This window comes from Dunckerocampus dactyliophorus, chromosome 2 (genome assembly GCF_027744805.1).
Source record: "Dunckerocampus dactyliophorus isolate RoL2022-P2 chromosome 2, RoL_Ddac_1.1, whole genome shotgun sequence".
In the NCBI taxonomy this organism is placed as follows: domain Eukaryota; kingdom Metazoa; phylum Chordata; class Actinopteri; order Syngnathiformes; family Syngnathidae; genus Dunckerocampus; species Dunckerocampus dactyliophorus.
Window position 1 is genome coordinate 40,480,479 of NC_072820.1, and position 15,224 is coordinate 40,495,702.

Consider the following 15,224-nt stretch of genomic DNA (forward strand, 5'->3'; position numbering starts at 1 on the left):
ACTCAACACACCCAAATAGTTAGAACACTTCCCTCCTTCTTTCGTCGTCTCTTAAATTAATGGACAAAAAAAACAAACTGTGGATTAATCTCAAATAATTAATGTTTCCAATCTCACACAAAACCCTCATTTATTTAGTGATATTATACGGAGCCTGTTTCTTCATTTCTCTACAACAGCTTGTTCTGGAGAGTTACTTGAGGTTGATGCCATGTTTGTGTGTAAAACACCACCTCCAACAATTAGCGCCAGCTTGGACCCGCAGCTGGAAAAAAAGTGGCTCGTGGATAACATTACCATCGTCATTTCCGCTAAGTGTGCCATGACAGTAATCGGTTTGGGACAGCGGTACACTGTCAAAAACGGCGCCGTCAGTCAGTACGTAGTGTATATAGAGGTGCGCTCTTTGAAACACAACCGTACACTTTTACCAGAAGTTCCAAAAATGTCCTGTAATCAAACACTGAAATAAAAAGTAAAATAATCAATGGACAAACGTTGGTGTATTGAGATTTTAGTACAGAATTATATTCGACAAACATGAGCGTCATTCTAAATGCAATTGCAGAATAATCAAGCCACTCATATAAAAGCACAATTTTCAGTAAGACTGATGGTGAACGACATCATTATCAAGTTGTCAATGTTTTCTTTCCAGTAAACATGAACATGATGCACAACAAACATACTCTGCATCCTTTCTTCAAGCTGTACTTCATGATTCAAGCACAAGGGGTTCCAGGCGGTAAACATCAGCGAGCAAGATAGCATACATATTCAACATTTTGACGATATGAATTCCACGTTCAAAGATATCAGTAAATAATGTCCCTTAATGTATTAATGTGTGAGTGTGTGATGATCTATCCCTTTAAGAAACAAAGTGTCAAAGTAAGAGTATGCTTTGAAACACAAGCACAATCCTACAAAAGCTGCCAGTTTCCTATAAATGTACATCTGGACTTTTTCTTCTCCCACAAGAACCTACAGGTTAATCTGCAGATATGTATCATTCAGATTTGTATGTGTATTGTCTATAAAAAAATATAAATCTGTAGTATGAATAAAATATAAAAAATGAGGATATCCTAGACAGGTTTAATAAAATAAAGCAGTGGTTTTACAGACTTCTATTGTGGAGGAATGATGAAGCCCAGTATATTGTGTGTGTTTTCCAGTGGCGGTTGATCAATTTTGGTCGAGGCACCTCTTCTCTAAGGCGGACATTAATCTCTCCATGCTACTGCTGCACGCATTGAGAGCCTCACGGTTCCTGCACGGTTACAAAGAAACATTGTGTGAAGACACTCACAGCGATCACACATTGCAATGATGTTTTTGTGTTTCCTACTTTGACAGGACCGTGTGAAGCAGGAAGGCGTGGTGCTGGGCGAAGTAGTCCTGCTGGACGCCATGTTCTAAACATAACAGCTGGCCTGCTACCAGAGGCACTTTCTTCTTCTTCTTCCCCTCTCCCTGACACATGAAATGGAAATTAGAGAAAGTCAATAAACACATGCTTACTGGGAAGTCGGAAATTTCCACCATTTTCAGTCAGAAAACTCCATTCAAACACAAATGAAAGCTCCTACTTTCGAACTCACGGCAAATGGATTAATGGAGTATGGAGTAAATGGAGTAGATCCCCGCTATTCACAAGGCCCCCATGAATTGTACAAAAAATGTGAATAATGGACGCACACATGAAAATGCCTATTTTTGATTAGGTTTGGTGCTGATCGAACGCAGCATCAGTATCAGGTACCAGCATGATTCACGTATCCGAGATTTCCAATGCATGAGCCACGTCTGTGCTTTAATGTCAGCAAACAAAGTAAAAAAGAGTATCGGCGAACGTAGCGGTCTCCACACATGCATTGCAGCCGTCCTCCTCACTCATGCTGCACACACAAGCGCTGCGCTTGATGCGTTCATGGCCACACTAAACAGTCGGACATTACAAAGCATTACATTATACAAAGTTTCAGAGTCGCTAGAATTTCATACTTCCCTGGAGAGAGGAGTTTATTACAGCCTCGTATGAAATCAACAATAATGATAATGTGGAAACATGGAAGTTGTGCGCGATGTTAAGAATTCTGTGTTGTCCAACTGCCTGTGAAGCCGTGAAAACGTCAGGTTACAGCGACAACCGCGCTTAACTCTCCTGTGGCACCGCCTCCATTTCCCTTTAAAGTAGCTTGCAGTGGTACGCGATGGTACGCGCTGGGTCCTCTCGGCTAGCAATCAGAGATGATGCAGGCGTTCCTCTAATGCCACATCTACATCATCCGTACTGCTTGCCTGTTGTACTTCCAGTAACATCTTACAATCATATACTAACCTGTGTTCACCTCACTACAGGTTTTGAGGCCGGATTGTAACAAAGTTGACTGTCGCTAGCGCCGCCACAGCCACAAAGGGCATTGTCATCTAACGCCTACGTCATGTCGTTACGTGCATGTATGCTGTATGATGCCTTATTACCACGTATTTAGAACTTATTTCCGACTTAGGGTGAATGAGATGGGTTTTCCGTGATAAAACTGACCATTTTTGGGGAGAAAGAGCACAAATGGGGGGAGGTTTCTGACAAAACAAATATGAAAAGTAATCTGCAAATATTTGGGTCCGCAAATTTTGAAAAGCAAATCGGCGGAGGTCCTGTCCCCCAACTTCATCAAGATGGATTTATTTGATGTCACACAAAAATGATGTACTTCTCAGATCCCCTGCTTTTTTGCAAATTGCAGTGTCTCCTCTGGAAATACTGTGTTCAAAGTTACAATTCAGCTACTAGTTTAATGAAGATAGTGTCAGGACAGGTAGGCTGGTAGCGATATTACACCTTGAGGACTCCCATGAGGACCAGCAGGGTCGAGAGGAAGGTGTACGCCTGGAAGGCTGAACCAGAGAGAAGCTTCCTCAACAGCATGTCTGTGAGACAAAGACGCATCTCGTCAGAAGACAGTGGGCAGTGTATCACCTTCAAACACACGTTGGACCCACGGAGAAAAGGAAAGACTCATCTTGCTCACCAAACGTTTCCAGTACTGTGGTCTTGGTGACAGGTTCCTCGCTGTATGAAGAAGCCACTTTCAGAAGCACATCAGCAGACTTATGTGGGTCCGCCCTGTCCACCTGAGGAAGCGATGTGGTCATATGTGCACACAATCCTGCGGTGTGAAGCGATGTGTTTTTTTTTTGTTTTGTTTTTTTTACATTCCTACCTCTGGCAGTAGGTGTCCCGTCATCTCTCCTAGCTGAAGAAGCTTCTCAGCGGATGGGGTGTCGAGGAAAGATAAGACTTCATCCTGAAGTATCACAATCACAAAAAACGCTGCAATACTTGTTTTTGTTGATGGCACACACTGAATACTGTAAATGCTCTAATTGTAGCGGGGGGTTTTATTGAACAAGTAACTTGAATAATGATTTGGAGTGCATGAGAAGGTAGAAATCAACACACAGCTCTTTGACCACCAGCAACAGAACCAATGTTGTAATAAGGAGCACCGGTGGTGAGGTCACTGTAGTGCAGGGGTGTCAAACTGGTTTTCATTGAGGGCCACATCGCTGTTATGGCTGCCTTCATAAGGCCATTTGTAACTGTTAATATAAAGGAATATAAATATAACCTCATGATATTATTACACCATTGCCCACGCATTTGATTACTATATTTTTACTAGCAAAGTGACGGATAACTTGCTTTGACTTAAGAAGTGAAGTGAAATGTCAAGTTGACAAGCAGACATTTAGGGATTTATTTTTGAAAACAAAACAATGCTTGGAATATCTGATCAGATATTCAAGTTTAGAAAAACTGCACACAGTACAATTTTTCAGTCAAAATGAAAGAATAAATACATTTAAAAGGAAAAAGATGAAGTGCATTATTGACACACATTATTCCCAGGCTTTTGCGGGCCACATAAAATGATGTGGCGGGCCACATCTGGCCCCCGGGCCTTGAGTTTGACACTTGTGCTATAGCGCAACCAAGATTTTAAAGCCCATGCAGAGGGAGGTAAATCTGCTAGATGCTGACCACTAGCGGTACTTGAAATGCTGATACTCTTGTGGTGCACAGGGTGCCCTTGAAGCTAAAACCACCACTGTACATACAGCATACAGTGGTGTGAAAAAGTGTTTGCTCCCTTTCTGATTTCTTTCTTTTTTTCTTTTTTTTTTGCATGCTTGTCACACTTAAATGTTTCAGATCAAACACATTTAAATATTAGTCAATGACAACACAACTGAACACAAAATACAGTTTTTAAATGAAACTTTTTATGAAGGGAGAACAAAAATCCAAACCTACATGGCCCTGTGTGGAAAAGTGATTGTGATTGCCCCTCCTGTTGCCCTCCCCCAGAAAGTAAGTAATTGAGATCTATCAGTCTGGAAAAAGTTATAAAGCCATTTCTAAAGCTTTGGGACTCCAGTGAACCACAGGGAGAGCCATTATCCACAAATGGCGACAGCATGGAACAGTGGTGAACCTTCCCAGGAGTGGCCGAAAAAACAAAATTACCCCAGGAGTGCAGCGGTGACTCATCCAAGAGGTCACAAAAGACCCCACGACAACATCCAAAGAACTGCAGGCCTCTCAGTTAAGGTCCATGTTCATGACTCCACCATAAGAAAGACACTGGGCAAAAACAGCCTGCATGGCAGAGTTCCAAGACAAAAACCACTGCTGAACAAAAAGAACATTAAGGCTCCTCTCAATTTTGCCAGAAAACATCTTGATGATCCCCGAGACCTTTGTGAAAATACTCTGTGGTCTGATGGGACAAAAGTTGCACTTTTTGGAAAGTGTGTGTCCCATTACATCTGGTGTAAAAGTCATGCCGCATTTCAGAAAAAGAACATCATACCAACAGTAAAATATGGTGGTGGTAGTGTGATGGCATTGGGCTGTTTTGCGGCTTCAGGACCTGGAAGACTTGCCGTGATAAATGGAACCATGAATTCTGCTGGCTACCAAAAAATCCTGAAGGAGAATGTCCGGTCATTTGTTTGTGACCTCAAGCTGAAACCAACTTGGGTTCTGCAGCAGGACAATGATCCAAACCACACCAGCAAGTCCACCTCTGAATGGCTTAAGAAAAACAAAATGAAGACTTTGGAGTGGCCTAGTCAAAGTCCTGACCTGAATCCTATTGAGATGCTGTGGCATGACCTTAAAAAGGTGGTTCATGCTGGAAAACTCTCCAATGTGGCTGAATTACAACAATTCTGCAAAGATGAGTGGGAAAAAATTCCTCCACAGCGCTGTAAGAGACTCATTGCAAGTTATCGCAAATGCTTGGATGTCTCTGCTTGACTGCAGTTGTTGCTGCTAGGGGTGGCCCAACCAGTAATTAGGTTTAGGGGGCAATCACTTTTTCCACACAGGACCAAGTAGGTTTGGATTGTTTTCGCGCTTAATAATAAAAAGTTTCATTTGAAAACTGAATTTTGTCACTGACTAATATTTACATTTGTTTAATGATCGGAAACAGTTAAGTGTGCCAAAAATAAGGAATCAAGAACATTTTTCCACACTACTGCTTATATTATATCACTGTAATGCCTGGCCTCTTATGTACTACACAGGCAACCACAATAATAAACATATTGCTAAATAAATATCTTTCTGACTGAGTATTAGTATCTTTGTAAAAGTTGAGAAGAGAAAAAGTGTTACATTGTCTTACTGGACAATGCGATTTGGAAGGACTGTCTTCTTTTGCTGTTCCGTTTTCTTTTCCAAACTCCTCTTCGTTGCAACAGTCATCCTCGTGGTCATCATCATGCCCTTCTTCATCTTCATCAGGTCCCTCATCATCACTTAAATGAGCAGAGAACAAGTATGAATCAGAACCCTCACAGAATCAATGTACTTACAGTATCTCCTGCATTGCACAAACATTACCTGAGTGAAGCCAGCATGTCAGCTTTGTCTTGGCTGTCCATGGTTTCCCTGAGAGCCTCACAGCCATCCTCACCCAAAAAGTTCCCTGTTGTGGTCGCGCGCGCACAGGCGTGCGCACACACACACACACACACAAGTAATATTCAGTAAAGAAAAAAGAAACGAAATCATCGGCTATGCTTAGAGGTTAATCCATGTACCGTTCAAATCCACTTTCTTCATGTAAGGTTTTTCCATGATGGCCTGAGCCACCACGAGTGCCGCCGCCTCTTTGATCTCGCCAAACGACAAATTCAACTCCTGTACGAAGAGGAACGCAATATGAGACCAGATTGTCATCATGATGAATTTCACTAAATGGCAGCATTCAGCAGAGGGTGCCACTAGTTCAGGCCCTTGTTTCCTGCCAAAACAGCTGCAGTAGAAATTGGAATAAATTGGAATACGGAGGCACAAATGCCCAATCGTGAATAGGCGAGGAATAGGCGAAGAATAGGCGCGCTTTTTGATGTTTTTGATCACTGCGGTACCTGGACGCATGGAGGAGATTCCAGGAGACAGGTAGTTACTCCAGGAGAGCTGGACAGGGCCATAGAAGGTCCTTCAACCCTCAGCAGGATCGGAATCTGCTCCTTTGTGCAAGGAGGAACAGGATAAGCACTGCCAGAGCCCTACAAAATGACCTCCAGCAGGCCACTGGTGTGAATGTTTCTGACCAAACAATCAGAAACAGGCTCCACGAGGGTGGCCTGAGGGCCCGACGTCCTGTAGTGGGCCCTGTGCTCACTGCCCAGCACCGTAGAGCTCCATTGGCATTTGCCATAGACCACCAGAATTGGCAACTACACCACTGGTGCCCTGTGCTCTTCACTGATGAGAGCAAGTTCAACCTGAGCACATGCGACAGACGTGAAAGGGTCTGGAGATGCCGTGGAGAACGTTATGCTGCCTGCAACATCATTCAGCACGACCGGTTTGGTGGTGGGTCAGTGATGGTCTGGGGAGGCATATCCCTGGAAGGACGTACAGAGCTCTACAGGTTAGATAACGGCACTCTGACTGCTATTAGGTATTGGGATGAAATCCTTTGACCCATTGTCAGAACCTACGCTGGTGCAGTGGGACCTGGGTTCCTCCTGGTCCACGACAATGCCCGACCTCATGTGGATAGTGTATGCAGGTAGTTCCTGAAGGATGAAGGAATTGATACCATTGACTGGCCCCCACGTTCACCTGACCTAAACCCAATAGAACACCTCTGGGACATTATGTTTAGGTCCATCCGGCGCCGCCAGGTTGCTCCTCAGACTGTCCAGGAGCTCATGGATGCCCTGGTCCAGATCTGGGAGGAGATCCCCCAGGACACCATCCGTAGTCTCATTAAGAGCATGCCCCGACGTTGTCAGGCATGCATACAAGCACGTGGGGGCCACACAAACTACTGAGAATCATTTTGAGTTGCTACAATGACATTTGGCCAAATTTAGCCAAATGGACCAGTGTGCTGCATCATTTTTTCACTTTCATTTTTGGGGTGTCTTTGATTTCCCCCCTCTATAGGGTGATCATTTTCATTTCTATCAAATTATGTGGCATCATTTTGTTGCTAATACATCACCCACTTATTATCAGGAAAGATATTCAAGATCATTTTTCCCCCAGTTTAGATCTGATGTGTTTTCGAAGTGTTCCTTTCATTTTTTTGAGCAGTAAATATATATATATATATATATATATATATATATATATATATATATATATATATATATATGTATGTCAAACTTGTCTATAGCGGCCACTAGAGGGAGTCTGCAAAAGTGGCCGCTATAGACAGGTGGCCTCTATAGACAGGTTGGCATCCAATTTGAATGTTGACCAGTAGAGGAAAAAAAGAAAAAAAAGGGGAAAAAAATAATAATGTTGACCAGTAGAGGGCACTGTGAACTGCGGATAAAAGTTGTACAGCACTACTAGGCTTGTTATTATCATGGTTCATGGGTCATGGTTTTAATTCATCCTGAACATGTAAATGAGACAAACAGTAGCACATCACATAGTACAATTCACAATTTTGCATGTCCAAAAAGGAGTAGGAAGAAGCAAAGCTTATTTAATCCTACCCCTCATCAGTTTCACATCAGTTGCAATACATTTATTAACCTCTTATTCTTCCAAGTGTACTTTGTAGGTCTACATGACAATGTAGTGCAATCATAGCCAAGGTTTTTACTTACTAAAAGGAAGCTAGAGGCTTAATAATAACTGATAGAATATATCCACGACCCACAGAACAAAGCTGTGCTAGTAATGTCTTACGCTTGTTTTTAATATTTTACTTTTTACAGTTTTAGTTCATCAGGAAGTGACGGGAAGTGACGTTGGGCGTCCCGAGCAGGAGAGCTAGGCTCAGTGCGGCATTGCAGTATTGACCAGTGCACACCAGGAAATAAACGGTGTCATTTCTTACAGGCATTGCCGGGACAGCTGTGTAGTGGGGCTTGTTTAACCTTTGCCTTGTGGGCAAGCAGGAAGGAGAGACGATGCTGAGATATGTGTGTGTGTGTTCTGAGCTGCTGTCTGGTGGCCGCGTTCAGTAAAAGTTGGCAGAAGCAACAGGAGAAGTTTCCTTCTTTGCTTCGGAGCTGAATAACACTGACAAGTTAACAGACTAGTCGCGAACGGAAAAGAAGACGGCTTTGTTTGTGTCGAATACAGAAGATGAGGACTTTGATGGATTTGTGGATGAGGATTGATGAAAAATAAAGTACATTCTAAAATACTTCAATTAAGTACAAGCGAACTCAGTTTTGCTCCCGTTGCCGCATGCATGCTAGCATATGTTTTTTTTTATTGTAGTGTCGCTGGGAGCACGTCCTGTTCCCAGCCTACTTTGCGGTAATGTTTTGGTGCAAATGCTCTTAAAGTTACATGTTTGACCAGGAAATAGCAAGCTCAAAAGAAGAAGGCTTTTTTATGTGGAACAACTGACAGTTTGTGTGGATCTTGTGAATGATTGTGACTGAGCTAGGACTCAGTCATTAAAGTCTACACATGACGGCTTCATAGATTGAAAAACGAAACTTTTTCGTGCATGAAGCTTCTACTTGAGTTGGTAATTTGGCCGCTATATGCAGTCAGATATTGATCAAGGGAGACAAAATGGGTGGCCGCTGGCCGCGTTGGACAGGTGACTGCTATACACAGGGTCTAAAACATGTAAATTTGCTGCGGGGGATTTTTCAGTGGCTGCTATAGGCAGGTGGCCGTTCTATAACAGTGGCCACTAAGACAGGTTTGACTGTATATATGTGTATATATGTGTGTGTGTGTGTGTGTATATATATATATATACACATATATATATATATATATATATATACATATATATACACACACACACATATACATACATACACATATATACACCCATCTTCTATACCGCTTCTCCTCTTTAGGGTCGCGGGGGCATGCTGGAGCCTATCCCAGTTGACTTCGGGCGACAGGTGGGGTACACCCTGGACTGGTCGCCAGCCAATAGCAGGGCACATATAGACAAACAACCATTCACACTCACATTCATACCTATGGACAATTTAGAGTCGCCAATTAACCTAACATGCATGTTTGTGGATGTGGGAGGAATCCGGAGTACCCGGAGAAAACCCACACACACACACGGGGAGAACATGCAAACTCCACACAGAAATGTGACCACCGTGCGGCATATACACATATATAGTATACATACACACACACACATACACACATATATATAAAATACTTAGAGGGTAAAAAACTGACGGTGAATATTTAAATAACATCTGTTGATTTGGCTTTCACATCTCCTGCGTCCTCCTTAAATATGCTTGACCTTCAGGTCGTAACATTAACACACAGTGTTTGAAGTAAAACTGTAGTGGTTCTAAATTCTGTGTAGCTGAGGAATTCATATGAAAGAGTCATCATTCATTTCCCCAATACAGTATTTCTTCTAATGCCCATGCCTACATCAGACAGAAAAGGTAGAGGCTTGAGTTTGGGTAGCAGGCTGACCTTGAGGATTGGCAACCCCTCTCTCAGGACCCCTGCAAGTGCAATGGCGCCTTCACAGCGGACCAAGCAGTCACCAAAGTTGATCACCTGGACATTCCTCAGATGTCTCAGAGCCTGAAGGAGCGACAAGAGTAGAAAAACAGTTGATCCACACCTCCATGGACGGGGCTGGTGTTGGAGTAAAAAGGCCTCACCTGAGCCATAGCCAGTGTTCCTCTCTTTGTGAAGGTGTTGTCATTGAGGTTAAGCACCCGCAGGTCTGGGTTGTGTCGCATGGCAGAGGCTAAGGCAGTAACTCCTGCATAGTTGATGCCGTTCTGGGGCATGTGGACCTCCTCCAGACTTCCCATCAACTGAGATTTTTTTTTAAATGAATGAATGAATTTTTAAATAAATGAATGAATGAACAGTAGTGTAAATAAATTGCACATTTGTGCATCGTGAAGTAGCTGGTGGGTGGATCTCCAAGACAATGTTCCAATGGGTGATTGCAATTACAGATTTCAATTATTTCCAAACAGTACAGTACTTTACTGTACTTAAGGGTAGGGATGTCATGATCCACATGCACATTATGTAAATGGGAGCGTTGTTGGCGTTTTTTTGGAGTTTTTTTTCCAGAAGGCTTTTAGACGGAATAGGTGCGTCCCATTACATGCATTATATTTCATTGAAAGTAACATGTGCCAGTTGGTCAATAAATCAACGAAAAGCAGTTAATTTGCATTTCCTGCAATTATTTTCAGATGGCAAAGAAATAGTGGTTGGGGCTTCATCGTGCATTTATCGTTAGAGGTAAAACTGCCCAAATTATTGTGATATTGATTTGAGGTCATATCGCCCAGCCCTAGTACATACAGTATTTAGAAAAAAAATAATTTACCTGAAAGGCCTTGGCCAAGGAACTTGATCCTTCATTTTCCAAACGGTTCCTCCCAGCGACAAATACTCTCAATGTGAGCGCAGATCCAGCAGCCACTGACCGTCTGTGGCACTCCATCAGTGCTTCAGCCAGGATCTACAGAGAGCACACAGCATGCATTAACGCAACACAGTGTGATTTTTGTTTTGTTTTTTTTAACATTAACTTGTGAGATTTTTTTTTCTTTAACTGATAAATAAGCACAGAGCTCACCTTTCCTCCTTCGATTCCCATTCCGCAATTGTTGAGCCTCAGCTCCTCCAAGGTGTGGCATGTGGGGCTTCTCAGGAGCTGTTCCATCCCATGCACGCCATCTGGTCCAAATGCATTATCACTCAAGTCCAGCACAGTCAGCCGGGTCCCTGCGATCATTAATCCGCTGCCAAGTGATTCCTGATAAACAAACATGAATTTTGCAATGGGTTATTTTTTCAAATATTATCAGAGCCTGGTTGCTTACCAATCACAAACAGCATTGGGTGTTAACTGGAAGTAGGTGATATTTGGAGAAAACATAACTTCATTGTTTAACTTAAATAATGATTTGGAGTGCATGAGAAAGTGTGAAGGAAAATGCAGCTCCGTTTGACCACATGGTCTATTCTTAAAAGGTATTTTGCGCAACACAGCAGCATCAGAACCAATGTTGTAATATTGGTAAGGAGGAAACTGCTCAGCTATAAATAGCGCTGATTAGTTCATGGTAAACAGTAGGGCATGTCTAACATGCATGAGTTTAACAGCAAGGGGTGAGTGGTGCCACCATTTTAAAAATGCATGTGGAGGTAGAAAAAAACCTGCTGGATGTGCCTGACTGTGTTCCAAATGCAGCTACTGCCATCTTGTGGAGTTAAAAAAAACAACAAAAACATCAGGCATATGAAGTCAAAGCTGTTGATGCCAATGTTTCTGGAGCCGGTGCTACTTCAAGACCCCAGCGATATTTGCTTTTGTTGACCACACACCCAGTGACTATAAGAAACGGCGGGTAAACTGAACCAAGGCTTTAAAGCGTTCACAATAGTCATTGAAATAAACCTCAGGCACGCAGTTACTTCTCCATCAACGTATTACATACAGTACTGTATAAAACTACAGTAAACACCATCCAGTGGATGAAAAGGTGAACTTTTCACCAGGGCTTTTGGGATTTCAGAGCGTAGTCTTCCAGTGAAAAGGTCGCTCCAATAGCATCTCTGAAAGACAATTATTGAAAAACAATCATTAACAGATATGATCTGATATTAGGGTGGTTTTCTAAAGTTTCTGCTAATAAATACCTGAAGCTGATCTTTGCTTTCCAGTGCCCGAGCAATGGCTCTGGCTGCCTCCACCCCCAAGGTGTTTCCCTCCAAACGCAAAGCTCTTAAATCATGGCACTGTTCTATCTCCTGGACCAGCTCTTCCACTATAGGTACACAGATGGTCAAGAAAAACATGGAATGGGTGATAAATGGACGCCTAATTGACACTGGTCACAATGGTGTCATACATTATAGCAATCTAATGCTATTTGTTTATTGATTATGTATTGTGTATACAACTAAGACACACCCACAACAACTTATAAGCACAAAATGAATATAGACCATTCAACATCAGTACGAGCATGGAGTTTGTTTTCAGAAAGCAGATTTTAACATTGTCGTATGGTGTGACAAATACGCACCATAGCACTCAATAACGTCATCAAACCTTACCTTTATGCATTCCCACACAGTCTCAGCATTTGGGAACAAATATGAGGTGAAAGACGAACGGGAAAATTACAATATAAGTCTAATCTGTGCAGCGTCGGAGCACACAGCTATGGTGCATTCAAGGACCATCGAACAAAGTGAGAAGGGTGCCGCTCTCCAAAACACGATGAAACAAAAAAACATAAACTTGCAAAAACCATGATATGTCTAACTGTATATTATTTTATGAATAAAATAATAGCCGTTAATTCCAAAATTGGTGTGCATGTACATAAAATGTTATGTGGTTAGGTTACAATTTATATATTTTTTTTAGTGTTAGGGGACCCCTGCCCTAAGGAACACGTTTATAGTAACGCACACAAATATGAGTCTTATTTATGTGTTAAATGGTATATTTATTCTTATTTTGTCTGCTATATTGAATGATATGAGTGTAAAGGTGATTATAGGGGTGATATTTCATGTCTACAGGGCTCTAATGTTAAAAACAGTATTTAGAAGGTTTTAAACAGGTTTTCTATGCTCTAACTACACTATAAATAAAAAACTATGTCGCGGAAATCCACTTATCACGGTCAGGTTTGGAAACAATTAACCACAATAAACGAGGGATAACACAACTGGGTTTAACATTTACAGGTGAACTTAATTTGACCTTTTAAATGCACATGTCCAGCTGTTCAACGTTGCAGTACTTTTTGCACTAGTTGCTGTTCTCTAATAAAGAGCTGAATGGCAAAACTACAACTGGTAGTAGTCCCGCTCTTCCAGTCGCTCTGTTGCGACCTGCTGATGACATCTCTCACACTCATCTCCCACGTCCCAATGAAAAAACATCATGTTTGAAGTCTTGCAGTTTCTTAGGCATCATCTTGGTCTCTTGATGTCGACATACAAAAAGACCAATATATCAAAACTAATTACTCTTTACACTGTATTCTTTACTTGCGTATCTTGCTTGCTGCTGTAACAAGTAAATTTCCCCGCTGTGGGATAAATAAAATACAAATACAAATACTAATTGAACCAGGACATTTATTGGTCGATGGATCACATGGATCACACACCTGTTGTAAATTGTGTCCTTTAGCTCCTTGGTAGAAGGGGAGCAAGTTGGAAGTAAAATGTACTGAGACATTGAACAGTTGGACATGCGCATTCAACAATTTGGAGGTCACCTGTAAAGTTTAGTATGTATAGCGCATTTTAGGTTCATTCTTAAATGTAACCCCAAATATCCCTTACTTTTTGTGAGTTGTGTATGTATACTAAACCTGATTCTGCGTTGTCCAGCTTCATTCCTAAGCCTTTAAAGCTCAACTCTCCATCCCCAACATGTGTCTTAGAAAGAGCATCAACCAGCTGGGCAATGTCATCTGAAGCCATGTCTGCAGAGGCATCCAAACACGGCATTTCAGGTAAGATTTAAACAAGGCAAGCACACAAATCCGATAGTGACGTCCATAATAATTACAAGAACGTTTCACAAACGTACATGTGATGAAACCACAGATGTCTTTACTTAAGAACAAAAAGGGCTAGTTCGAGCGAAGCTAGCAGGTGCTACTCTGACTTATCCATACTTGCTCTATTAAATCATACGGAGCTCACACTTCACAAACAGGGGAAAATGTGGTCATACGGTCACCTGCATACTCACCATTGGAAATCAGATACCTGCCAAAAAGCAACGCACCTTACCAAAAGGAGGAAATTCCACGGAAGTGATAGCGAAATACACGCCAATCTGTCCAAAACCGCGCCGCCGGCTGCCGAGCCGTGTGATGTCATGTCTTCCGGGTTCTTTCACTTTGTCAGCCTACGTCACGGTTAAAATTTGTCTTCAGCACTGATGCCACCTGCTGCTCAGGAACCAAACTGCAACTATTGACTTCTCATAATAATACTGTATGTTTACTGTATATACTGTATAATTTTCAATTTGGCACACACACATCATATTCAGAGGTATAATACTAATGCTATAATGATTAATGCTTTATTTGCTTCGAACATGTTTAACACAGTTACATTAAGGAACACCACATGTTCACACTTGCACAATTTCACATGCCTAAAAAGGAGTATAGGAAGATGCAGAGCTTATTGAATCCTACCCCTTCTCCATGTCTCAACAATTACTGATCGTTTGTTTATTTTGGGGTTTAAATGTTACCATTTTCCAACAGGGTAAGAGAGAATAAATGTAATGTTAAAAAATAAAAATGAAAGAACAAAGAAGAAAAGAAAAAAGGGCAGCATTAAAAATAGAAAATACTTTCGCAGAGTTAATGTTAAAATAAGTCAATATATTTTGTATTCGTTTGTACTTAAAGTCTATCGGGCATTATAAACCCGCCCTACTGCTGCGACATTGCAATTCACACCCCACATACTGTACCACATACGCACGCGCATTAGTTATGTTTGTTGTCAACTAATAATAGTGATTTGCAAAGTTTGGCTGCTCACGTTAGATATCATTGACTGTATAGTCTGACTCCAAATATTTAATAATATGACGACACCAAATTGTCTGTCGTTTCACTGAGACTCCTTTTGTATGCATGGACGTACCAGCGGTGAGTGAAATCCATGAACGTCGTTTTATTTGGGCAAACAT

The 15,224-nt window shown here is 41.7% G+C and overlaps 1 protein-coding gene across 3 annotated transcripts; it reads right to left on the minus strand.

Moving 5' to 3' along the window:
• Positions 1-476: 476 nt before the first annotated feature.
• rangap1b (Ran GTPase activating protein 1b) lies at positions 477-14,409 on the minus strand. 3 transcript variants are annotated; one of them, XM_054769169.1, is made up of 16 exons: positions 14,298-14,409; positions 13,876-13,989; positions 12,179-12,306; positions 12,035-12,094; positions 11,112-11,291; positions 10,860-10,994; positions 10,171-10,329; positions 9,977-10,090; positions 6,124-6,223; positions 5,924-6,008; positions 5,706-5,838; positions 3,231-3,314; positions 3,039-3,141; positions 2,849-2,937; positions 1,352-1,476; positions 477-1,273 (listed from the first exon to the last, which is right to left on the minus strand). In XM_054769169.1, exons 2-16 carry the CDS (start codon positions 13,985-13,987, stop codon positions 1,189-1,191), a joined length of 1,692 nt encoding a protein of 563 aa, XP_054625144.1. In that variant the 5' UTR covers positions 13,988-13,989; positions 14,298-14,409; the 3' UTR covers positions 477-1,188. The 3 variants fall into 3 exon arrangements, with proteins under 3 accessions (XP_054625144.1, XP_054625147.1, XP_054625146.1); XM_054769172.1 differs by having other exon boundaries at positions 14,303-14,397; XM_054769171.1 differs by having other exon boundaries at positions 14,262-14,391.
• Between the last annotated feature and the right edge of the window lie 815 nt (positions 14,410-15,224).

Bases quoted from the DNA above. Each gene is read 5' to 3' on its own strand.
- rangap1b (XM_054769169.1), bottom strand. From the start codon at position 13,987: ATGGCTTCAGATGACATTGCCCAGCTGGTTGATGCTCTTTCTAAGACA. The intron at 3,142-3,230 runs GTAGGAATGTAA...TCGCTTCCTCAG, and splicing joins CGGGACACCTACTGCCAGAG to GTGGACAGGGCGGACCCACA. The intron at 1,274-1,351 runs GTAGGAAACACA...GTAACCGTGCAG, and splicing joins CTTCACACGGTCCTGTCAAA to GAACCGTGAGGCTCTCAATG.